The 27306-nt window shown below is 34.5% G+C and overlaps 1 protein-coding gene across 1 annotated transcript in view; it reads left to right on the top strand.

Annotated features, from left to right (window-relative positions):
* The window catches only part of LOC149182511 (protein VERNALIZATION 1-like), a 123284-nt gene extending 109018 nt beyond the window's left edge, over positions 1 to 14266 (top strand). The window contains exons 6-8 of the mRNA XM_089418554.1: positions 13503 to 13541; positions 13641 to 13762; positions 13841 to 14266. Of these exons, the coding sequence (XP_089274680.1) occupies positions 13503 to 13541; positions 13641 to 13762; position 13841 (162 nt within the window). The 3' untranslated portion in view covers positions 13842 to 14266. The remainder of the gene's footprint in view (positions 1 to 13502; positions 13542 to 13640; positions 13763 to 13840) is intronic.
* The last annotated feature ends 13040 nt before the right edge of the window (positions 14267 to 27306 follow it).

Below are 27306 nucleotides of genomic sequence, written 5' to 3' on the forward strand. Positions count from 1 at the left end.
GAACAATTGCAAGAGTAAAGGGAGTTTGAATATAAAGTAATGAAGTCCGAATTCCAAAACATTTGCCTTTCATCCACAAGTACGTAGGTGTTTCTCCTCTACGTAGACATGTCAACACTAGAAGAAATAAGCAAAACAACTATAAGAATGAGCGGTATTGTGGCAAGAAAATCCACCGGAACACATAACAGAGTTGATATCTTTCAAAATATCCATCGTTAGATTTCCAAACCAAATCCAAGCCATCGAAATATGAGGTAGGCATGGCAGGTAATGCCATGTGAAGGAAGTTGGGACGTTTAAATTCATGGCCTATCAAATTGCAACCCATGTGTGATGGATGGTCTCCTCAATCCAAGTCATGTAGCATGTCAGGTAAGGTTATATGGGTTTAACCCATATATGTGGACACCTTTGAAATATCTAAATTTCAAGGAGATAAAATTCTTTAGTTTTAACTTATACATCAAAACTAATGGGAATTAGTAGAAGTACTAAAATATTAATCCCAACATAATGTATCTGTTGGGTCCCTATAATACTAGTGATTACCCCATTACTATTGTAGTTATACCCCTTGTTTATATTGTTGTGCCCCTATTACTCCCATATCGTTATTTCTGTGCCCCATAGAATCCCTCTATTGTTATTTTGTGGCTTTATATTATTATTGTTAGGTCGGTTGGATTATATTGTGACTCCTTAGACTCCTATATATAGAAAGGAGGTTTTGTCATTTGTATCATCGAAGAATTGTTCATTTATGTAATGTAAAGGAGGTTTCCCCCTCGAAGAGGCTGAATTCTAAGGCGTGGATCTCTCTTTTCTATCTTTTTGTGAGCTGGTTTCATAACATTTGGTATCAGAGCTTTGGATTCTAGGGTTTCGCTGCTCCAAACAGGTCATCGTGGCATTTTCGCTATAACTTTTTTTTTGTGATGTTTCAGAAGTCGCAAAAAAAACCCATTTGAGAAGAATTGGCGCGGAACCTTGGGTCCGAATTTCAGAGCTTTTTACACGATATTTTTGGAGATATGATCTGAGGAAGTTGGCCTTTTTGCAGACTCCTGAATTACATTCAAAACAGGTGACCTGGGGAAAATCGTCATAACTCTCTCTCTGAGGATCGGATTGAAATTTCGTAAAAAGGTACAGAAAGAGGATAGACTGTAGTTTTTTGTGTGTGTGTTTCAGATTCAAAGGTTGAAACAGTGACTCGTGGCACGTCATACAAGTTCGCTCTACTGAACCAGTCTAAAAGCAAGTCACTGTGGGAGATTTCACATAACTCTTCCTTGGAGAATCCAATTTGGCTCAGACTTGTGGCATTGGAAAGAGGACGCAGAAGGCTACTACAGGTAGAAATTTCAGAACTGGATGATCCGAAATTACAGAGATACATCAGATTCAATATCAGGCTTCTATAAAGTGAAAAAAGGTGTGTAGTTTTTTTTTAAATTTTTGTGTAAGCTTGGTTTAACGGAATTCAAAGGGCATAGTAAAGCATTATTATCGGTAACTGATGCCCCGAGGAAAGAAAATGCAAACACCTAGTAAGGAACCTGAAAGCTCTAGCATGACTCATGAAGAAGAAGAAGAAATGCTACATGATATATCAAAATTACAAGAACAAGTGCAACAAATGTCACGCTCACAAAAGCTAACAGAAGCTAAGATAAGTGGCGTGGAATCTAAGATAAAGGGCATGGAAGCTAAGATGGATGATTCAAAGATAGATTTGAAGAGAGACATGGCAGATTTGAAGACAGATTTGAAGACAGACATGGCAGATTTGAAGACAGATTTGACAAATTTTCTACAAGAAATACTTACTAATGGTGAAAAGGTTGTAAAGGAAACTCATGATGTGAACAAAAGTAATGTTAATCATGATTCCATAGATGCTAATGTTGGATCGAAGACCCACCATATTCCAAAAATCGATATGAGGAAGTTTGATGGCAAGGATCCCGCCACATGGATATTACAGATGGAGCAATTCTTCGATCTCAATAATGTGCAAAACACACAAAAGGTACGTATGGCAACTGTATATTTGGAACCAAATCAGTTTGTATGGTATCAATGGCTTTGCTCTCGTAAAAAATTTATCACTTGGGCAATTTTTACGGAAGAATTGATAGCACATTATGAAGATACAAAAAGCAACACTTTTTTTAGCCAATTGATAAGTCTCAAACAAAAGGGTTCAATAATGGAGCACATTGAGGAGTTCCAAAAATTGAACATAAGGGTAAAAGATATTCCAGAGGAGCATAGGATTGATGTGTTCATAGGGTCTTTAAAGGATAATATCCAACATGATGTTCGCCTTTGGGAACCTGATTCATTAGAGAAGGCATTCAGGTTAGCAAGAAAAATGGAAAGCAAAATTATGGCAACTAGGAAGCATACCATTCACAACTATAAAGACGGAAGTGTTGTTGCCCATAGTCTTCCACAACCTACAAGGTTGACACCACAACAATTGGAAGAAAAAAGAGCAAAAGGGCTTTGTTACAATTGTGATAGCAAATACACAAAAGGTCATAAGTGTGCTGAGAAGAAATTATTCTACATAGATTGTGAAGAGGAAGAAGAAAAGGAGCAAGAAAGGTCAAAAGAAGAGGATATACTCCAGGAACAAAGCCTAGATGAAGAACAAATAAATCCGACCATATCTTGTAATGCATTGGCGGGAATTACCACTCCTCAAACCATCAAGATAGAAGGACAAATCAAGAAGAAAAAGGTAATAGTGTTGATTGATTCAGGAAGCACCCACAATTTTATTCATTGTAGGGTAGCAAAAGAATTGAATTGCTTCCTATATCCAGCACCAGAGTGTCAAGTGATGATTGCAAATGGAGGAACAATAAATTGCTCTGGAAAGTGCCATAATATCAAGCTATCCATGGGAGAATATGTATTGACTAGCCCAATGCTTTCCATTCCAATGGGAGGTGCTGATGTTGTACTAGGAGTCCAATGGCTACAATCCTTGGGTACAATAGCTTTTAATTTTCAAGAACTTTTCATGAAATTTTCTGTGGAAGGAAAGGAAGTTGAATTAAGGGGTATTGCAGGGAAACCAGGAAAGATAATCAGCTCTAATGGCATGACAAAGCTTCTAAAAAAGGAGCAAAGAGGTGTAATTGCACAATTATGTTCGCTAGATGTTTCCACATTGGAATCATCTATTTCTCCAGATCTCCAAAAAGTCTTGGACAATCATTCCAAGGTATTTGAGACTCCCAAAGGTCTCCCACCTATGCGTGATCATGATCATGCTATTCATCTGATTCCAGGAAGTGTTCCTCCAAACATCAGGCCGTACAGATATCCCTATGTCCAAAAAAGTGAAATTGAACGTATGGTTGCAGAAATGCTAGAGGCTGGTATAATTCAACCGAGTCAAAGTTCTTTCTCAGCTCCAGTAGTATTGGTGCACAAGAAGGATGGATCATGGCGCATGTGTCCAGATTATAGGGAGCTCAACAAGCTCACTATTAAAGATAAGTTCCCCATTCCTGTCATTGATGAATTACTGGATGAATTGCATGGATCAATTTACTTCACCAAGTTGGATCTTCGTTCGGGATATCATCAAATCAGAATGAAGATTGAAGACATTCCGAAAACGGCATTTAGAACTCATGAGGGTCATTATGAATTTTTGGTCATGCCTTTTGGCCTTACCAATGCACCTTCAACATTTCAAGGTTTGATGAATTCAATTTTCAAACCATTCCTTAGAAAATTTGTGTTAGTATTTTTTGATGATATACTAATCTACAACAAGTCTTGGAAGGATCATGTTGAACATGTTGACAGGGTGCTACAACTATTGGAGGAGAAACAATTATATGCAAAAAGATCCAAATGTTTCTTTGGAGTCCAGGAGGTGGAATATTTGGGTCATATTGTATCTCATGAAGGAGTTAAGGTAGACCCTAGCAAAATTAAAGCCATTAAGGAATGGAAAATCCCCACATCCATAAAGCATCTGCGAGGATTTCTTGGGTTGACAGGGTATTATCGCAAGTTTGTTAAGAATTATGGGAGAATAGCAGCACCTCTAACAACATTATTGAAGAAAGATTCATTTTCATGGACTCCGGAAGCAACAAAGGCCTTTGAACATCTTAAAGAGGCAATGTGCCAAGCACCGGTCTTAGCTACACCGGACTTCACAAAAACCTTTATTGTGGAATGTGATGCTTCAGGAAATGGAATTGGTGCTGTTCTAATGCAAGATGAAAGACCCATTGCTTTTGAAAGTCGTCCAATCAAGGGAAAGTTTTTAAGCAAAGCTATTTATGAGAAGGAAATGTTGGCAATACTCCATGCACTTAAGAAATGGCGACCCTACCTAATGGGAAGACACTTCAAGGTAAAAACGGATCATGATAGCCTTAAATACTTTTTAGAACAAAGATTATCCTCTGAAGAGCAACAAAAGTGGGTCACAAAGATGTTGGGTTATGACTTTGAAATCATCTACAAAAAAGGGAAGCAAAATGTGGTGGCAGATGCACTCTCAAGAAAGGATGAGGATGTGGAAGCATTGTTGTGTGCCATTTCTATTATCCAACCAGATTGGATAAACGAAGCAAGGGAGGAATGGAAGAATGACGAAGAAGTGTGGGCACTTATTCGAAAGCTACAACAAGATTCCAGTACTTCTGATACATTTAGCTGGCAAAATGATTCGTTATGGTACAAAGATCGCTTATACCTCTGTAAGAATTCCCAGCTAAAACAAAAGATTCTTATGGAATTGCACACTTCTCCCTTAGGAGGGCACTCAGGATTTTTAAAAACTTACCACAGGGTTAAGAAGGAATTTTTTTGGGATGGCCTTAAATCAGATATTCAAAAGTTTGTGGCGGAATGTTTGGTTTGCCAACAAAATAAAGTTGAAACAATTAAGACACCGGGTCTATTACAACCTTTATCCATTCCAAGCCAACGTTGGGAGGAGGTTTCAATGGATTTTATCACAGGTTTACCCAAGTCTGAGGGAAAGAGTGTCATCATGGTGGTAGTTGACAGACTTACCAAGTATGCACACTTTTGTGCATTATCACATCCATTTAAAGCCAGTACAGTTTCTACTGCATTTATGGAAACAGTTCAAAAGCTACATGGAAACCCAAAGATTATTGTAAGTGACAGAGATCCCATTTTCACTGGAAATTTTTGGACAGAATTATTTTCTTGTCTTGGTACTCAGTTAGCTCATAGCTCATCTTATCATCCTCAATCTGATGGGCAAACTGAGATAGTAAACAAATGTTTGGAAGGATATCTTCGTTGCTTTGTATCTGATAAACAGACACAATGGGTCAAATGGTTGCCTCTGGCTGAATGGTGGTATAACACTTCCTTCCATACAACAACAAAAATGACCCCATTTATGGCACTTTATGGGTATCAACCACCATCCATCACATCATATTTAAGAGAAAATTCTAAGGTTCAGGCAGTGGAACATCACATCGAACATCAACAACAAGTCCTCCAACTCTTAAAGGATAACCTCGTGTTGGCACAAAATAGAATGAAACAACAGGCAGATCAACATCGCAGTGAAAGAAGTTTTGATGTAGGTGATTGGGTATTCCTACGGCTACAACCATATAAGCAAATGTCCCTAAAGCAAGCTAAGAAGGATAATAAATTATCACCAAAGTATTATGGTCCGTACAAGGTGTTGCAAAAGATTGGTACTATGGCATACAAATTGGAGCTTCCTGCAGCTTCTCGATTGCACCCAGTTTTCCATGTTTCATGTTTAAAGAAGGTTATAGGCGACAAGCTCCCAGTTCAAACAATATTGCCAGAACTTGACGAGGAAGGAAAAATTATATTGGAACCGGAAGCAGTCACAGAAACAAGAACTCGACAGCTACGAAATCGATCAATTTCAGAGTATCTTATCAAGTGGAAGAACTTATCCGCTGAAGATTCCACATGGGAGGATGAGAATTTTATGCAGAAGTATCCAGAACTACTCAAGCGTTGAGGACAACACTTTTTTGAAGGAGAGGGGCATGTTGGGTCCCTATAATACTAGTGATTACCCCATTACTATTGTAGTTATACCCCTTATTTATATTGTTGTGCCCCTATTACCCCATATTGTTATTTCTGTGCCCCATAGAATCCCTCTATTGTTATTTTTGTGGCTTTATATTATTATTGTTAGGTCGGCTGGATTATATTGTGACTCCTTAGACTCCTATATATAGAAAGGAGGTTTTTTCATTTGTATCATCCAAGAATTGTTCATTTATGTAATGTAAAGGAGGTTGCCCCCTCGAAGAGGCTGAATTCTAAGGCATGGATCTCTCTTTTCTATCTTTTTGTGAGCTGGTTTCATAACAGTATCCGTTGTAACATGAGATAATGGTGATACAAGGGAGTTATTTTCAATTAAAAATATTCATAGGTAGTATTGAAACAAATACTACTTAAGTGGATAATAGAGATCATCAAAATCCCATAGTGGAGTTAATTAAGAGTTAGGGGGCTAAGTCCCCAACCCAATTTTATATAAGTCTAGTGTTTCAAACATAGGCTCTACAACTTTAGAATGAGTCATGCTATTTGACTCCTGAATGAGTTATATTTTAGCACTTTTGAAATATCTAAGACGGAATTATATATATATATATATATATATATATATATATATATATATATATATAATTCCCGTGTTTTAACTTATACATCAAAACTAATGGGAATTATTGGAAGTACTACAATATTAATCCCAACATAGTGTTTCTATTGTAACATGAGATAAGAGTGATACAAGGGAGTTATTTTCAATTAAAAATGTCCATATGTAGGATAATGGAATAGGACAAACTCACATATTGAAGAAAACACTCCTTCAAGTGGAAAATAGAGCTCATCAGCAACAAGTTTTGATTTTTGGATAGCAACAACACATTCCACAAGTTCAACTTCAAGTGACACATCAAATCCAACTTTGGCAACCTTGAGAAGATAAATATTCATAATTTTGAGTGATATTTATGAGAAAAAAAGAAGGTGAAAGTAGTGAGGGTTTGAATTCTCTTTTCGATTTATTTTAACATGTATATCATCCAATTAATTTTGATGATCCCATTAAAGAATAAATATGGGTAGCAACAATGGATGAAGAAATAGATAAATAGATTCTATAGAAAGGAATGATTCATAGGAATTAGTTAATCTTCCATAACGAAAAGAAGTCATAGGCATGGCATGGTTATATCAGACCAAAAGCAATGTGGAAGGAAGGATATAAAATCATAAAGAAAGGTAGGTCATTAAGGGATATAAACAACAACTTGGAAGAGATTATGTTGAAACATTTATCTTAGTCGCAACAATGAAAACCATGAGAATAGTTTTAGCAATGTAGTGTAACATAAATGGAAAGTATTTCAAATGGACGTGAAGTCCAACTTCTTCAATGGGGTATTGAAATAGGAAGTGTATGTAGGCAAGAAGAAAAAGTGGATAGACTAAACACAACACTTTATTTATTGAATAAAGCATTGTGCACATAGTATGGAATAATAGATTCATATTTGTCGGACAATGGCCTTAGTAAAAGTGATCGTGAACCTACTTTTTCTATTAAATAAAGTGATGGTAAGTTCTTAATTGTGGTTTTAAATTTAGATGATTTAATTTTCACAGACAATGCAGATCTTCCTATTGATTATTTGAAAGAAGTCATTAAAAATGTGTTTGAAATGTAATATTTTGGGTTGTTAAGGTACCTTCTAGGAAAAGAAGTGAAACAAATGGAAGACAAATTTTTTTTTTTTTTTTAAAAAAGCGATGCAACATACATATTAAACATATTCAAAATGCAAAACAACAAGCATGCACCAACACTAACAATGATGGGTTTAAAATTGAGTAAGGAAGATTATAGCAACAATGTAAATCTACCTCTATATAGAAGAATGGTTGGACACTTGATGTAGTCAACAACAACTAAACCTAATTTAATGTATGTAGTGATTTTAGCTTCTAGATTCATGGAGAATCCAAAGGAGACACATTGGTTAACAACTAAAAGAATTATAAGGTATGTTAATGGAACCAATGGATATGACATTTTGTGTACGACATCAAATGAATTTAGGGTAGTTGGATATACTCATAGCGGTTGGGAAGAAAGTTTAGATAATATTAAAAGAACATCAATCTATGTTTTCCATTTAGGTTTGGGAGTCATTTCATGGGTTTCCAAGAACATCAATCTATAGCGGTTGGGAAGAAAGTTTAGATAATATTAAAAGAACATCAATCTATGTTTTCCATTTAGGTTTGGGAGTCATTTCATGGGTTTCCAAAAAACAACCAATTGTTTCTCTTTCCACAACTGATGTTGAATATGTAGTAGCAACATGGGAAACTTGTCAAGAAATTTGGATAAAGACAATGTTGAAAGATTTAAGACGAACAAAAAAAAATAATGATTTATTGTGACAATAAATCTACATCTTATTTATCCAAAATTTTCATTTTCATAAAAGAAATAAACACGGTGATAGAAGGTATCATTTTATTAGGGAGCTTATCGATAATGCAGAAATTGTTTTGGAACATTATGGATCTCAAGCCCAATATATGGACATCTTCACTAAACCATTGGAAAATAAAAGTTGTGTTCATCTAAAAGATAATTTAGGCATTGTGAATATTAGTAGTTGTAATTAATGTGGAGAATTAGAAATAATCCCAACTACCCCATTTAATGAATATGATCACTCTATTCGTAGAATAGATAAAAAATAACATCTCTTCCCCATTCTTGGAGTAGAAAGCAAATCATGTCTTAGATTTTTTACTTAGAGTTGAAGTTATACGTAACTAGCTTTTGACGAGATACCACTTTTCATCTCTAGAAGTGACGGGTAACAAGCAGTCAACATTTGTAAAGTAAAACTGTGAAAATATTAATGCACAGTTGGTATGGTCTTTTAATGTATGGGTTAAGTAAGCAATGCATACTTAAATTACATGCAAGTAATATGCATATTGCTCAACGTTATGATTTACTAATAGTTAATTTGTGTATTTTCATGGTTTTATGTTTTATTATATAATTTTTTAGCTCCATGTAAAAGGTGAAATGTGTGTTTTAATATAAGTTAAGTCATAATGTTTTTTCCTATTTGAGATTTTTCATTCGTGTGTGCCTAAAATAGTTTAATTGTGTAAAAAAGCAGTTGTGATAATTCTCTATAGATTTTTTTTTTTTTTAAGTCGGTGAATGGAGCTGAAGCCCCCATATTTTTAATAAAATGTATTTTGTCTCATGAAATTAGAATTCAGAAAATATATATTGTTGCATGCTTCATTATGATAGTTAATCTTTCTTTGGTATGCATGTTACTCTATTTTACACTATTTTTTGTATCCCCTACCTTTTCTTTCATGCTATTGGAGTTATAAATAAAATATTTTACACTTTTGGAGTTATAAATAAAATATTTGGATGTATTTTATGTTGGACATTGGATAAACCACCTCTCCTCATATGTTTTTCCACATGTGCTTATCCATGTCTTGTGGACTTGTTAACTCTAGTGATGCATCTGTTTACTAACACCCACAGTTTTTGGTGTAACAAAAATTGTGATTCAAATAAGTGTTATCAGAGCCATGGGGTATTTAATCAATGAACCTATGGCATAACACATGTGTTCATGACATACTAAATAATGCCCTTAATTTCACTACATATTGGATAATACCTCTAAAAGCCACTTTATTAAACCCCCTACCAATACGAACCCAATACACCTTCCCAATTCAAAATTCCCCTATACACCTTCCCAATTTAAAAGGACCCTACTTTCACCAGATATTGTAGGTACCCAATTTTTCATTAAAATATTTTATACCACTTGATATTTATATCCCTTTATTTTCGTTAACAATGGTAAGAAAATTTTGCAGCTAGATGGAATAACCTAAATACTAGGTAGCTAAAGAGTTTATTGTTTCAATAAAAAAGAGGAAGGTATAAGTTAACTGATTTACAAATACATACTGTGGAAAATTTGAATGGAAAATACATAGATTTGAACTCTCAATTGCATCTATATTCTATTGAATACTGAAAAATATACACTACAATAGTCCAAAATGAAACATCAATAACCAACACAATGACACACATTTCATTTCACTTATAGAATAGGAAGAGGAGGGAAAGTACAATAAATATCGACACATGCAAAAACTTGTCTGTTTGGACATTGTCAAATCCTAGCCATAACCTGATCGCCTAGTGCACCATATTTGCATGGTAAGATTGCCAATTAAGTGTGTCTTTATCAAAATATGAATTGAAGCGTGCAAGCATGCCTCCCTTCCTTGAGATTTGTTTCGTCTACTTAACATGGAAATTTCTTATGCATAAGTATTCTAATTGGCTAAGGATCTACACTCTCTTAGCAAGAATAGATCATGCATGCTAAAAATGACAAAATAAAAGATTTAATAATAGAAAATATTGATCTAAAACTGAAATTGCTAAATTGAAATAACATCTAAACTAGAATTAACTAAAGGTGTGACTTGTGTGTCCTTAGCATGCATGGACTCTCTTCTATTGAAGATTTTATTTCACTATCTCTTGTGGCGTGCATGTGCCCTCTACCAAGTAATAGTCAGTATCACTGTCTCCTTCACTTTCAATGAGCATGTCCATCATAGATGTAAGGAAAGGGTGAAGGTGTCATATATGTTCTCTTCTCTACTACCCCATAATTGGGAGGATAAATAGTAGAGCAACAGGTAAAAAATCTTAACTCACCCACATTAGACATAGATAATAGGGGTATTACTAATGTGATGCATGTATGTTCTAGAGCAAGGCTTCTTGGGAGTAGGAGCAGAAGTAGGAAGTGGGAGTGAGAGTGGAAGCAAGAGTGCAAGTGGGAGCAAGGAGTGAAATTTTGAGAAGCTCCCAGGTTGAGAGTATTTTTGCGAGTGAATGTTATATAATATATATTTCTATACATTTTGATGCATATATGTGAACAAAAGCTCGAAGAATGATGCATTTTTGATTAAAAAACATAAAAACATGGATTACATCATATAACATCATTCATCTAGAAGTTATAATCTTTATCAACTAGAGGTTCACAAACTACAAGTTCTCATTTATATAGCATGTAAGCGTGCACATAACAAAAATAAAATTGAGTGCAATCCATCTCTAAACTAAAAATACACCAACAAATAGGTTTTAGATAACTTGTAGCATAAAAAAATTTATGCTACAACTAATACCTACATATCACCAAAATCATTGGCTATCGTAGGATATTTGTCATTAATATCACCCTCCAAGCAATAACACAAGATAGAAAAAATGTAGCATGTCAAGTCAAGATTCAGATTGAGTGATAGGTGCATTTGTAGTAGGGTCATGATAGAGGAGTTCGAAAACCAATGTCACCAACATCAAGGTACCTAGAGGGCTTGGTTCTCTTGATTAATTATGAGTTCCATACCTTAGTACATGACAAATTCCAATGGAAACATTGCAATCCCCCTAATCTGGAAATTTTGAAAAACTAATAAGTCTGTTGGATTTATACTTTCACCATATGAAATGTAATAAGGTCGGAATACTCTCAAATATACTAATTCATTTCATGGTAATATTAAAAATTTAAGTAAAATGATGAAAACAAAATATAAAGGAGAATGTCCCTTTACTTAAACATTGCCATGAATTGCATATCAATACTAGGGTGATAGGTTTGAATATTAGGCTATTATGGACCTAATATTATCATAGTGTTTTCTTTCTCCCTCCTACCCTAGATACTCCCATAATACTCCTAAACCTCTATTTCTCCATCCCAACTTTTTTTGTCTCCACGTCCCAATGTATTGTATAAACAATATCTTATAGTACACATATTTATATACAACATATAAAAACCCTTTACCCCCCTATTCTATGCTTAATATATTATTTCATATTTTCCTCATTTTTAATAGCTAAATATGAATGCACGTGATATAATATTGCTTTGTTATTGAAGCCCGCATGATCAAAGCCAAAGGTCCCGAGTTCTAATCACACCTGGCTGATGCTGGGGGGAGATTGTTGGACATTGGATAAACGAACGCTCCTCATGTGTTTTGCGACATCTGGTTAAATGCCTCTTGTGGATCTGTTAACTTTGGCGATGCATATATTTACCAACAACTGTGGGTTTTGATGTAACGGAAATTGTGATTCCAACATTTATATGAAAATTATAGAAATAAAATCATTATAAGCTAAAATAAATATTTCATTTCTCTTATAGGTACTTCAATATAGAGCATAAATAAAATGTTTGAATATTCATATATATAAATATATGGGCCCATATATGAAGTTAAAGTATGTGTTGGTGTATGTTAACGTTGACACTAGGAAGACGAAATTAAAAGTAAACTATTTTAGCTACTTTTTAATAAGAGGGAAATGTGTAATTTATTCATTTTTTAAACAATTCAAACAATCACACAATGAAATATGAAATATAGAAAAATATTGAAAAATACAATTTAAACAATAAAAAATTGCACACACATGTCCATCATAACAACAGATTTATCCATTTTGGGTGCGAACATGGATTTAAATTGGTAATTAACAAATTATTCAATGCATAACAAAATTATTAAAAAATGATTGGCTTTGAATACAGGTTATTTCAATTTTACAATTATTACTTATAAATAATCTTAAATAATTAAAATATATTACAATATTTTTTTTTTAATTATATATGAAAATTAAATATAAACCATTATCAATTTGAATAAAATTTATTTCAATATTTAAAATTCTAAAAAAAATTAAAATTACAGAGATTTATTCCAAAGATTTATATATATATATATGAATAATTCCATTTTTATATAAATATATTTTTGTTGTTAGTAATACAATATATAATATTTGTTTATTATATATATATAGATAGATATACACTTTAATATATATAATGTTTTTATAATGTCTATTAAATAGACTTCTAGTCGCACATAAATCAAAACAATAAACATTATATTTAAGCAAACTTGTTTATTTAAAGAAACTTCTTTATATAACCGCTAATTATTTTAGTATTATTTGTTTGTTGTTATTATTATAGTAATCTTTTGAGTTTTTATTTAGTTGTGAGAATGTGGTCTAATAATTAAGTGGAGAATTTGGTCTTTACAATTCCATGGTACAATCTCTAACAAAATTATGTAGTTCTAAAAGCTATCTCAACTCCTATATGGTATTATAAAAAATTAAAACAAAAAAATATATTTCAAAACATAAAAAGTAAATAAATTACAACATATGAAAAAATAAAAATTAAATAAACTACAACATATGAAAAAAATAAAATTTTGTTGGTGATAATAATATAATCCACCCTAATCATTTTTGTGCTTTGTCATTGGGGTTATAGGTACGCTGTTTGGAGGAGAAAACTGAACTTCTTACAAAGGTGCTCTTTTATTGAAACTCGAAATTATGTTAAGATGCATATCTTTTCTGCTTATGATCTCGATAGGCTGATCTACATAACGTGATGGTTGTGTCGCAGTTGGGTACTAGAGGACATTCCTCCACTTCAGCAGTAGAGTTGTTTATCGATGCAACCCTACCCAAATCTCACTCACTACAGGCCATTCCTCCACTTCAGGAGCAGAGTTGTCCAGCGATGTGGTATGCTAATCACCGCCTGTCTATCTTTCTATCAATCTTTATCCTATTTCAGTATTGATTAGGGAGCTGTATTGGCAGATTTCCTCATGATAGCTTGTTTAGTGGTCGCTGTGACGAGATCAGAGATGGCCACTCCTCCAGCGAGCTGTCATAATCCGATAGTACTGCTCTATATTAGTAACTAAATCTATCTTTCCTCCAGCGATATCAGAATTAAAATAGATCAGTAACGAATAAAAATTGAATGCATCATGACGATCATATATTTATTTTTACTTTTGAAACACATCATCGGCAGTTCAGCCTCTTATTGACTTGTTGCTGCGAGACCACTTCCAAACCTTTCTGAATGTATATTAATTTGTGCAGAAATGGCATGCTACGATTGCAACACCCAGTTGCCTTTTGTATTTTGTACGTGAATATAATTAAGAATGACATGGATGATTGCAACAACGAGTTGCCTTTTATGCGTGAATATAATTAATTTATTTCTGATGCTCAGTTTTGTTTGTTGCACTGTTTGAAATTATACTTCGATATTAAAATTTTAACAGCAAAATTTTTGGTTACTTAAAATGTAAGCTGATTAGATTTTAAAAGTCATAATTTATAAAAATATAAACATATGTAATATTACAATTAAATTATATGATTTTAAATTTTAATTTATATATATATATATATATATATATATATATATTTTGTAAGCTACGGCAGGATCTTTTCTATTATATACATCTAAAATAAAATATGTACAGTCGCTAGTGACCTCAACCCGCCCCGAAGGGAAACCGGGTCTGTTGGTCACCAAAGTCTGAGAATGTCAACTTATAATCTATGCGAATGCAAAAGCATGTTTAAACCATAAGCATCACCCTATCAACAAACTAATTCTATATACCTATCAGCTATTACAGGTCAAAAAACTCGCCCCCAAAACTGATTCTCTAAGGCCTAGCTGGGTATTCATTTGAAAACAGAGCAAAACAAATCAATCTACCATGAGTTCCTGTTTGATCTCCTCCTCATGCTGCGCGGTGGTTATCTCTTTCAACATAATTCAGATTTCCTCTAGTCTGCTGTCCTGCTTCAGGAGCGTGATCTGCAGGTTATTCATTTCCTTTTTTAGGTTCGGGAATCCTTGAGCTATCTTCGTCATCTCCTCGGCGACATGTTCCGTGGCTTTTGCTAGTAGGCGCTTCACAACCCAATAAACATGCAATGCCTGCTTATACAACGATAAGCGACCCCTTGTGTTCCCAGGGTCCAGAATTAGAAAGCTCCATTCCTCCATTTCTCGATCAGAGGCCTCCTCCAGGACTTTATTTTCCAAGTCATCAATAATCCTTCTTATTTCCGCGTTGGTCCCTTCGTAGTACGCTCATTCTGCTTCCTGAGCTATCGGTTCCATGGTTCGACGCCCTCTTTTCCGTTGATTTGGAGGCGGTGTCTGAGTTTCGTAGCGCTCAGCTTGCCAAATTCTCCCACGACCCCTGCGCCTTCTGCCCTTACCTCTTCTGGATGGTCTTCCTCTGGTGTTACCCCAACTTCCTTGACCAACCTCGAAAGTCCCCTTCATCATGCATTCTTCCTTCCCGGTCTCCAGTTCTCCTTCCCTGCGATTTCCTTCTTCTTCTGTCCACGTCTGCTCCATCCTCTTATTCCTAACCTCTCCTTCCTTGGACAGCTGATGTTTTTTAATCTTCTGCAAACTTTCTTTCTCCTCATTCTGCTGCTCAGCATTCTTTCTCGCATTCCGGACTTCCTGCTTGTTCTTCCCCTGCTCCATCCATCTGCCATCTTCTCCAATGTTTCCACTTTCCTTCCTTCCTCCCTCCGCCATAGCCTCCTGCCCTCTTTTGAGACGACAACCAGGGTTTCTTTGCCAAATAACTTCAACCTTCGCCACCTTTCTAATCTTCAGTTTATCATTTGTCTTACCTTCTCTTGCTCTTGTTGATTTATCGCCACCTATCCTGCCATCCACCGACTGAGCGCCGCCGTTCTTCTCCCCTGCCTTCTCCATTATTCTCTCGGTTCCTTGTCTCGGGTTTCGGCCTTTCCTGCATGCCATCGCTGCATCCCTTGATATGATTACCCTGAGATGTGGCTTGTGCTGCCGCGCACTGCCCACCATCATTTCTCTGTGCAGTTCCCTATTCCCCACCTCGATCGGGGTAAATATATATATAATTTTCATTGTAAACGATTTTTGAATCATGTTCAAATAATATTAGATTTTTGAATTATATTGAATTAATATATAATATTATTTATTAAAAATATTTTTGAAAAATAAGATGCAATATTATAAAATTTAAGATAAGTCCCACTAGTACCATTGGTTGTGAATGAGTTTTCTTAGCAAGGCGTTGTGCGTTTGCTAGGGGTGGAGACATGCTAAAAATTCTAGTTAGCTAAAAGAAATATTGTTATAAAAGAATGTAAGTGATGCTGAATCTATCAATGTTAATTAACCACATTGTACTAATAAGACTATATCCAAATAAAAAATACTACTTAGTACATAAATAATAACATAATGTTCACTCCAAGTGTCAAACAGTTCACAAAATATACATAGATACTCAAAACACATTTGTCTAGTATCATAAACCTCCTTGACCCAATATTAACAACCACCTACTATGCTCCAATCACTATCATTTTACTTCGATTAAATTTATATTCAATAGTCATCATATGCATAAGTATTCAATCATCTTATAAAAAACATGCAATTATACTTGTATGCTTAGAGTTTCGAAAATGTAAAGAGTAGAGAGCCAACATACAGAACATCCCATGCAATTGAATCGAACCAGAGTAATTAAAAGAATGTCGCTTGGAAAATCAAGCACCACCACCTAACCTAGAATTGAATTTCTTCAGTTCACCCCCGAGCCAAGAGTCCTTGCCATGGATCAACTACTTCTTATTGATCTCTTCAATGGGTATTTAATGCCCTCTTTCATGATATGGTTTCCTTTAGCAGCATCCTACTTTTAGGAGATTTTTCTATACACTTTCCTAGGCCTTTCTTAGAAAAATGCATGTTTCTCTCCCGCGAGGTTTTTCCCATAAAAGCTTGTATTTCTCTCCCACAAGGCTTTTATGTTTTTCTTAAATGTAGCATATTTCTCCAGCTAAGAAAGTTAATGGATATTTATCTCCCATTCCATTAAACTTATCTAGAATTTGATTTAGAAGTCTTATCATGAAATAATTATCCATTCCCATTCACCAATGAGATTTTATTTGGCAAGAATCTCATCTCTTGGTGTCTCGTTTTCCAAGTGATTAAATTATCTTTATTTATTTAATAAAAAAATTATTTACTTTCATTTTTACGCCTTAGACCTAGCTTTTCTGTTACAATTTAGTCTTAGTGTAGGTCCAACATGATAGCATTAATATATTACATACAATGGAAGGGTGTTACATACTCCCCCCCCTTAAATTCACACCATCCTTAGTGTGTTTATGCATCTTACAATTTATTTCATCATTCCCAGGTAGTTGTTTCTAAAATTACACGTTCCCATGGCCTTGCCACTTGAATCAGATATTTCGATATATAGGTTACAAAGGATTTCTACCAGAATGTCTCCTTCATTTGCTACCTGTAACATTTGTTTCAATCAATTTTGTGAGAGATTTCAAATGCCATAAAAGCTCAATTTGTTTACTACAGTTAATATCATAACTTAATATAACAGTACCACTATTTGAGCAATTATTGGTTAATTTTGCCTGCCATTTAACTATGATTCCTCATTTTCATTGTATTTAGACAATATAAAGAAATGCATGTTCTTCCAATGCATTTCTGTTATGATGAAGACTTGCTTCCTGCAGTCTCTTTGCATTAGTCACAACAAGTCAAACTAGCACATTTGACCAATTCACATGTATAAAAATATCACATCAGGTTAGCTCAAAACATAACCATCAAAATCATAAATCTCATGTAACCATCATAACCCAATCATAGATCACATGTAATCATCATAGACCAGAATCATAAATCACATGCATACTAAAACTAAAATAAAATACGAATACTTATCCTTTAATCAATCCTTAGCTTCCACTTATGTCTTTATTCTGCACACACTCTGGATCGGTTTCCACACCAGACAACCACCCAGTGCCTTCTCCTCAACCATGTGCACATACACATAGTGTGCATCACACACATACAACTATAAACGTCAACCAACATCATGCAATACCTGCATCCACACTAGTACCATATGTACCACATGTACATAGTACCACTTGTACAATGTGTACACCATATCAAATGTCCATAGCATCACATGCACGACATGTACCTTATCCACATGTTTTCAAACCATGTTAGTATAATTAACATAACATCAAGTTAATGCCAAAAATTCCTTTATTTATTCACACTACCTTTAGGCAAGTCCAATCAAACCATGCTCAGTTTGTCGATTGGGGAATAAGGAATCCATGGACATGTTCCACTTCTGCAACCAGAGCATAACTAAATAATTTTATGTCAAAGTATTCAAGTGCTTTTATTTAGCTAATCCTTTTCATGTATCTTGTGGTTGTAGGAAAATTTTAGCAAAATGATAACATATAGGTAATCATGCATAATACAACTTTACAATACCAAATTCTTTGAGTTTTGTAATTGAATCTATCACTAGACAAGGTCTTAATAACAATGGAATATGGCCTACGCCAAATCATAAAGAAAGATTTTGATAGATAATCTAACATGGCTTTGAATATTATTTGAATTTTAATAACAACCTTAACCTTGTTTTTAGCCAAGAAAATAATTGTTTGGTACTCAAAAGTACACTACACATAATCTAGTTATGTCATATGATTTCATGTTTGTTCTTTTTACCAATACTCTCAACACCTTGTTGGCCATGAATAATTCAGTGTATATCCAAAACCAATCAAATAATCCATATGTAAGTACATACACCTCCTATACATGAGTCTTAAATGAAGATTAAAATGTTCTCACACTCCTCAATCTCTTAATTTCTAGGGTATTATGTGCACGAGGGTCTGAACCTAGGTCATTAACATGTTGATACCCCACCTTAACACTAGCTCATGCCCTAGTAGAATATGATTCATTTCTTGTAAACAAAATCAATTATCAAATTATGTAAAATAAATTCCTGAGTAGTTTATCCAATAATTGTTATGTTTTCATGTTCAAAACCAGACAACAGTATCAATGCAATCTGATAGGTAGATTTCTCCCATATTGCTTGATAGAAAATAGTGGTACAAAATATGCATCTCAGATTGTACGATTGTCCATTAAGTTGAATATATTGTTAGATAGCATTATCTTTGTACACAAGAATCTCGATTACTAGTATCCCTCAACCCTCCAATATGGTTGAATCATCCTATTGATTTAAAGAGTGTTGCATGGTTTGTTATATTCTCTCTACATTGCCTAGAACATTTTATATGTCACACCTTACTTGATGCATGCATTATTTTATTACTAGCATAATATCCTTAGACCATCATAAGTTGTATTAATGTGAAGCCTTTTGTTTTACCAAATTTTTAAAATTAATTAGAACAAGTCATGTTCATAATCTATTGTCCAATTCTTATTAGTCAGTAGGCTTCACTAAATTGCTCTATTTCTATTTCAAATGCATCAAGCACCACAATATCTAATATGTTTGTCATTTTTGTTCTCATAAAGCATGTATACTTTGTTTATATATAGTAGAAGCAGACAAATCATTTGTAACGTACCTCTTGAGCCTACCGGGGAAATTAGCCTCTAACACCATAAATTTTGCAATTTTTTTGTCTTAGCTACAGTTTAATATTTCACAATCATCACGTGTACAGTGAACTAAGGATCTTAACTACTGTGAAATATAAAGGTAGAGAATCATATACCCTGGGCATAATATCACATGCTCTCTTGACATGCAACCCTTAGAACTTATTTAATGTCTTCATGCAATACTCCATGAAAAATTAATAGAACATTATCTTACATCTATTTCCGCTAGCATGGGCATGAATCATACTTCAAGCATAATAAAAGCTATTACTGTCTTGACTATTATGCACAGGCAAGAATAGCTACATTGTCCCCCAATTGATACCAGGATGTGGGCATTTAGATCTAATTGTTAGCTTTTATAATTCAAATCAACCATTTACAGTTTGGAGGAAAAGGACTAATCATAGCATACAACCTTTACACTCTTTGACAACCCCCTCACCAACATTAATAGGATATTGCTTTGAGTCTATTGCATCTAACATATCTATGAACCAAGATGATAGTTCTATAGGTATAAAAGTCTAATGATATAGCTCATGCATGGCATAGATAATACTACATCATTATACAACTAACAACATTACTCCATAATTGTTCGCATGCACCAAAGTCTTATGTATAAATAATATCACATAAGTTAGAGGCATACTATTTTCCTTCATCACATATAATAAGGATCAAGTTTAGATTCAACAACCATTTCATCATATGACTAATTCATAAACTCAGTTAATACCAACAATTCTACTATTGCACAATGATCATGAGCAAAGTCAATCAGGAGTAAGCTAACTACCTATTATGATTCCACCACTAACTGGGGTGCAATAAAAGTTACATGCATAATAATACAATGATTTTCATAGATACTGATAACGTAACTTCTATACTTTCGAGTTGAATGATTTTACCATTTCAAAAGTAGGAAATAAATATAGAGATAAGAAACCAACATACAATACATTCCACGCATACGCAACCAACTAAAACATCACTTGGAGAGCAAAGTACCACAACCCAACCATGAATCACGTCTGATTCCCCGCAAGCCAAGGTTCTTTCCATGGATCAATTTCCCTCAATTAATCTATGTTCAAAACCCTATTTCACGATATAGTTTCCATTAGTGGCGTCCTGCTTTTATGAATTTTTCAATTTTCCTAGGTCTTTTTCAGAAAAGCTCGCCTTTATCTCGTGTGAGGCTTTTCCTCATAAAAGCTTTCCTTTATCTCCCGTAAAGCTTTTATGTTTATTTCCTTGATGGATGTTTATCTCCAATCCATCCAAACTTATTTAGAATCTCATCGAGAAGCTTATCATGAAAGATTTATCCCTATTCCATTCCTCAATGGGATTTGCCAAGAATCCCATCTCTTGGTGTCTCGCTTTTACAAGTGATTTATTTATTAATTTATTTAATAACATATTTGTTTTCCAATATTACATATTACACCTAGCTTCTCCCAGCTTAGATTACAATAGACTAACAGACAAGCGAAGGGTGTTACATACTCCCCCCTTAAATTTTACATTGTCCTTAGTGTATCACTGGATCATGTCCTCATTCAGAGGTAGTTGGTTTTCGAATCCATAGCTCTCATGGCGTTGCCATCTGATGCAAGTCCTCTGATGTATATTGGTTACAAGGAGTTCCCCAAGCATATCTTCAACCATGACTACCTTTAACATTGTTTCTAAACAATTTGAGAGAAATTATAGATGCAAAAATTTAACTATGATCAATATCATGATTTGTTACTCAATACTACTAAAGCAACTATTGCTCATTATTCATTTTATCTGAAGAATGCATGTTCTCTCCTTGCATTCTTCCAAGCCTTTGTTCTCTTGTCGAACACTTGCTTTCTACAGCTCCTCTGCATACAACAAATCAACTGGCATATTTGCATAACATATCGTAATCATGTTAGTTTATATATAATCATAATCATATGTATGCCATACTGCAATTAACCATGGTTACTTATCCTTGAACCACTTCTTAATTTCCTTCTTCTATGCAACCTCTAGGTCAGTTTCCCTACCAGACATCTACCCAATGTCTTCATGCATACCTGCACACAACGTGTATTATACACACCGATATACATATCATATTTCAATCTTGTAACACATGTAGTCATACAGGTACCATATGTACTATTGATACGTAGTACCATCTGTGATACAACCCATCATACCATCCTCATGGCATCACCTGCATGACATAAGCTTTATCCACATGTTCTCCATTATGCTAGTATCATGCCTAACATTCCTTTATTTATTTATGGTAAATAGAATAATTGTGCTTAGTTTATAAGGAGTTTTCAAGAGCATTGTTCATTTCTGTAACCAAAGAAAATTTTATATCAGGTGCAAATAATTTTATGATTTCAGGTGGTTGTAACACAATATCAATAGTATAGTATTGTATTCATGAATATTTTCATCTTAATCATACCTTGTACTTAATGTTCTAAAGCAAACTATTAAATCATAGATTTTTGAAGTTTAATAATCACCATATCAATACTTCATTCTTAAATAATTCATCTCTGTGATCTACTATTGCCCCTTTTATGCCTCAACAACTTGTTGGCCATGCATAATTTAGTGTACATATAATCTCATATCCCCTTCATGAGTTATACATGAATGTCTTACTACTTTCAATCCTACACCCTCTTAGTTGTAGGTACCTATGATCTCAGGGTACTTACATGTTAACACCTTCAATTTATGAATTCCTACATGGTTTATGTAACATTTCTTATGTTGTCTTATTCAACCCAGATACATTATCAATGCAATATAACAAGAGAGTCTCCCAAAATTCCTTGGTACAAAATATGCATTTCCATTGGTATGATATTAGTCTATACCATTTAATTGAGCCATTGGTTCATAACATACAATTTGTGCTTCTTATTAATTACCATGGTTTTGATATTGTTGTACTCAAGGATACTTATAGGTCCGACTATGCACATCCAATGAAAGTTTCATATCTCATGGTATATAATAAACTGTTAAATTGAGGTTCCACTTAATCACACTTTCTTCCAACTGAAGAAAAAATCACATTCCAAATGCATTGTATATAGATGCATTAATCAAAGGATTAAATTGATAAACAATTTGTACAATGACATAGTCTTATACTATAACATGTTCTCACAATCATAACACTATTTCATGGAAACCTTTACCATGGTATAATACTTAGGATGGAACCAGCTTATTTAACCCCCAACCTCTCATGAGGTATATAATCTTCCTTTGGATTTTTTTTTACTTATGAACCAGTTACCTTACTGAGGTTTAATATTTCCTTCCTTTTATATAATCGTCACCTCAAGTATTAGGTGAGATTTTTATTTAGCCATGTCATTTCATAGCAACCATACCATTTATAATTTGTTTGTATAACATTACGACCATAGTTTAACCTTTGACTAGAATCAACTACCACATATTCTCTAATAAGCATGGTAAATTTCCTTTTTGGTTTTATCATAGTCTAGTTTTATGAGAATTGTGATTCTTTTACTCCTGAAGGAAACATATGTAAGTGTGCAACTCAGGTAATCATATCTTCCTCGTATATGAATTACTTGTTATCAATCTTAAACATTTTGTTAATCTGATGATCATGCTTTCCTTTGGTTATCTATTATTTATCTACCCTACTCTACGTATTTGCAAGCATAATTTTGTTTTCAAGGCTTAATTTTTGACAACTTATAACGATTTAAGTTCCTCATCTAGGAGGAAACATAACAATGAAAATCATGGTAACCCTCTACTTAGCATTATTGTATGCAACATAGTTGTTGGGGAAAAGTGATTTCCTGTCATTTACTTTGTCAACCTGGGGGTTTCGTAAACTTGTGAAGCATGCGTGCACTGTATGTGCTAGAAATTGTCTTTTAGTTTAGTTCAATATAACTACAAAATAATGAAAACAAATTCATCTAATCTATGAAATCAAATAATGAAAGTGAAATTCAACTAACCTATGAAATAAAAAACAACTAATGTATACGTAGTTACTCTAGCATTTAATTATGAAGTGTTACCTTCTTGAGATGATGTGTAAACAACTATTTATATTTTAACTTCTAATGTTCTACGAAAGCAAGTAAGGTGTGCAGAAAATAACTTAGTAATTGCATCTATTAAATATTCAACCATTCAATTTTGAAATATGATTAAATCAATTTCTTAGAATGAACTTTAGGAATACCAGTTAATGCAATTAAATGAGAATCTTAAAAGCAAATATAAAAGCACGAAAAAGTAAAACTCAATGATTGCATAGGTTGAACATTCAATCACCCAATTTGAAGTCACCTTCTTGGCCTGATCTAGGTTGATCTCAAGACACTAGGGGCATGAAAAATGATCCAAATTCAAAGTGGCAGAAAGGCAATTATCTTGACATCACATCGAAGTGCTCATCGCCTTGATTCCGATGGTGTGAACAACACTCCAATCCAAGTCCAAATGGAGGAGATAGAAGCAGTCAAATTTCTAGGTTGACTTGCAGGAAACAAAGCAAAATGAAAGTCTAACAATGCCCCTAGAAATAGTGTCGTTTTGTAGATATTTTCATTTTGAATCTACTGTAACTTGAATGGGCTAAAATGGACTTCAGATGATGAAGTTATCGCAAAAAGAAGTTTTCCCCTTATCCTTGAAAAAGGAGGCATTTCTTCTAAAAATGGCATAAAAAGCCTTATAAAGGAAAATCACAATCAGATGGATTCAAAGGGCAGACTTAAGGCCAGGTGGAAGGAACCCCTCATTAGCGATATTCGACTTATAGCAATCGGGGGCAGGTTGTATGCGATATCAGGGCTTAAGACCAGGCAAAATGCGACTGGGCGATATGTGATAGGCGATGGAGGGATTACCGATATCGACGTCAGTGATTGGCATCGGCATATGCCAAGGTATAAGGGAAGAATCCCCGGGCCGTAGCGATTGCGATATTCCAACCGCGATATTGTGATGGGGCCGATAACGATACGCCGATCGGTGATCCCTACGACAAGGGCCGTTGCGATTTCAGATAAGCGCGGACCTGACAGGAGAATAAGGGAGATTGGATATAATTTGAGTTCTAGCTTTTAAGCTTTGCTTTCGGATTTTCTTGTGTTTCCATGTATTGTTTGTTTGAACGAAAAAGGGCTATTTTCAGGTTTTTGTTGCGAATAAAGGTCAGAAAATCGGATTAATCACGCCAGCCGATCCTTTCATTTGAATAGCTTTTATTATTAAACAAACAACTTCCCTGCTTTAAGTAGCCTTGTAACAAAATATTTTATAAAGAACGATGAACGAACAAAAGTGAAGGAAGAGAGGACGGTGCATGCGTTCGAGGCAGGAGCTTGCAAGAGGGGCGAAAGCTCATTTTGTCAAAACTTGACAAATTTTATATGGTTTCAACCCTTCTCGATGCCACAAACACAATGGAGCTATCTGTTTCTCCATCTAAGTTCTGCATTTTTTGGCCATTTTCTAGAATGGAGGTATAAGACTCTTTTTTTGTAACTGATGATTGTATTCTTCTTTTTCATTCCATTTAGTGAATGAAGGCCTCCCCATTGATCGAGCAGGGGTCAAAGATGTAGTCCAAGTTGGAAAAACTCTGTTATCAAGCTTCTTGTCTTCTTTCATGCTCTATGTGTTTACTCTTCTTCTCTCATGTGCACATTAGATTTCTATGGTTAAGCTACAATTTCTACATGTGATTCTTTAGTACATCTATAAGCAAAAGATCTTGGATCAAGTGGTATCAGAGTAGGCATTTTTAGATGTGAATTGCATTTTTGTATGCTAACAAGAAACAGGCTCCGAAGAGGCAAAGAAAAACTAGAGCCTTTCGATCCCGAAGTGGGACGTGCACATCGAAAGAGAAACATGGCACATGAAGAGGCTCATCATGAAGAGGAGTGCAATTTCTGCAAAACCTTCTATTCGGTGGCAGAGAATGTCGGTCAGTTACTTTCAAGGTTGGAGAAAACAGAAGGGAGAAGTCCAGAAGAACAATGTTTAGTACATGGAAATGGTGGAGAAGAACCCCCTCCTTCTCCTTCCACGAGTGAAATTTCTTCTTCCTCTCACCACCATAATCATAGAAATTCAAGTGATGCATATAAGAAACCTTTCTTTAAATTATATGTCAAATTTTATCTCTCCATGTTTAATGGTGAATGTAATGCTTAATAATTGGATTAGGTAGATTGAGATCTACTGTAGGATTCAGTAGATCATGGAGGATGAGGCAAAGATTCAGCTGGCCTCTCTTTGGCTGAGCAACACCGCTCTCATTTGGTGGGAGAGCAAATTGCAAAACATTAAGAATGTGGTTAACCTTTTTTCCTCATGGCCTAATTCATTTCTACATTAAAGGAACAATTTTATCCCTTGCGTTACAAGAAAAAAACATTAATGAATTGGCATTATTTAAGGCAAGGCAAAGGCCATGATGTTCAAAGTTTTATAGAGGAGTTTAGAAAGAAAGCCTTTAATTTGGGTATTGCACTTGATTCACCTGAAATAGTAACTAAGTATATTGGATCATTACATAGTTACATTAGGCATTCATTATTATTGTTTGAACCAACTACTATTGACTCCACCAGTTTGAAGGCAATTCATCTTAAGAACAGGGGCAAAAATGAAAGAGATGATCATTCCAAGAAACCACCTTTGAAGCCTCCCAGTGGCAAACCTAAAGAAAAATGGAAAGGAAAGGAGAATAAGATGGCGTCAACCAAGAAAGATGAAGGAGAAAGACCTTATTTCACCCATTGCAAAAAGAAAGGTCATGATGACAATCACTATTGGAAAATACATCTAGAAATGAGACCAAAGAAGTATGGAGGAAAAGGCAAGAAGAAGACAGTGACAACTGTGCAACAAGATCTTGGATCCAATTCGGGGGATGAAGTATTAATCACAGCCGTAGGAACAAAAGGCACTCTTACACCTCATGTTAATTTTGAATCATAGGAAGGCACTAGTTCAATAGATGAGTCTCTTCCTAATGAACGAAAAAGAATTGAGCTACTTCATATTAAAGTTGTCATAAATCATTCAAAAGTGGAAACTCTATTTGATACTGGATCCCAAGCAAACTTAATTTCAGAGTCCTTGGTAAAGAAGCTAGGCTTGGAAACTACACCACATCCAAAACCTTACCCACTTGGATCGATACATGATAAAGCAAAACTGAATGTAACTAATCAGTGTAAGGTTAAATTTTTGATTGCTTCTAAGTTAGTGAATGAGGTAAAAATTGATGTGATATCATTGGATATTTGTGGCATCGCGTTAGGGAGTCCATATCTATGTGATAGAAAGGTAACTTTCCTCCGTCATGAAAACAAATACCAAATCACAAAATATGGGGTAGAATATATTGTAAGGGCTCATCAAACTAAAATCAATGCCGATCTTGTAAGTGCAGTACAAATGAAAAGGTTGATGAATTCCAGTAAGGGTTGCATGCTTATGGTAGTAAGGGGAAAAGAGGTAGAATTAGCCGACGCCTTTTAGGGTTGTGATCAGGAACATAAAAGGGAATTATGTGAATTAATTTCTAACTATGATGAGATGTTTCAGGAACCAAAGGGATTACCTCCGAAGAGGGAAATCCAACATGATATCCATTTGTAGCATTACACTCCTTTACCAAATATTGGCATGTACA

Source organism: Pinus tabuliformis, chromosome 3_2 (assembly GCF_031772625.1).
Source record: "Pinus tabuliformis cultivar Carrire ecotype Pingquan chromosome 3_2, CPIR1, whole genome shotgun sequence".
Lineage (NCBI taxonomy): Eukaryota > Viridiplantae > Streptophyta > Pinopsida > Pinales > Pinaceae > Pinus > Pinus tabuliformis.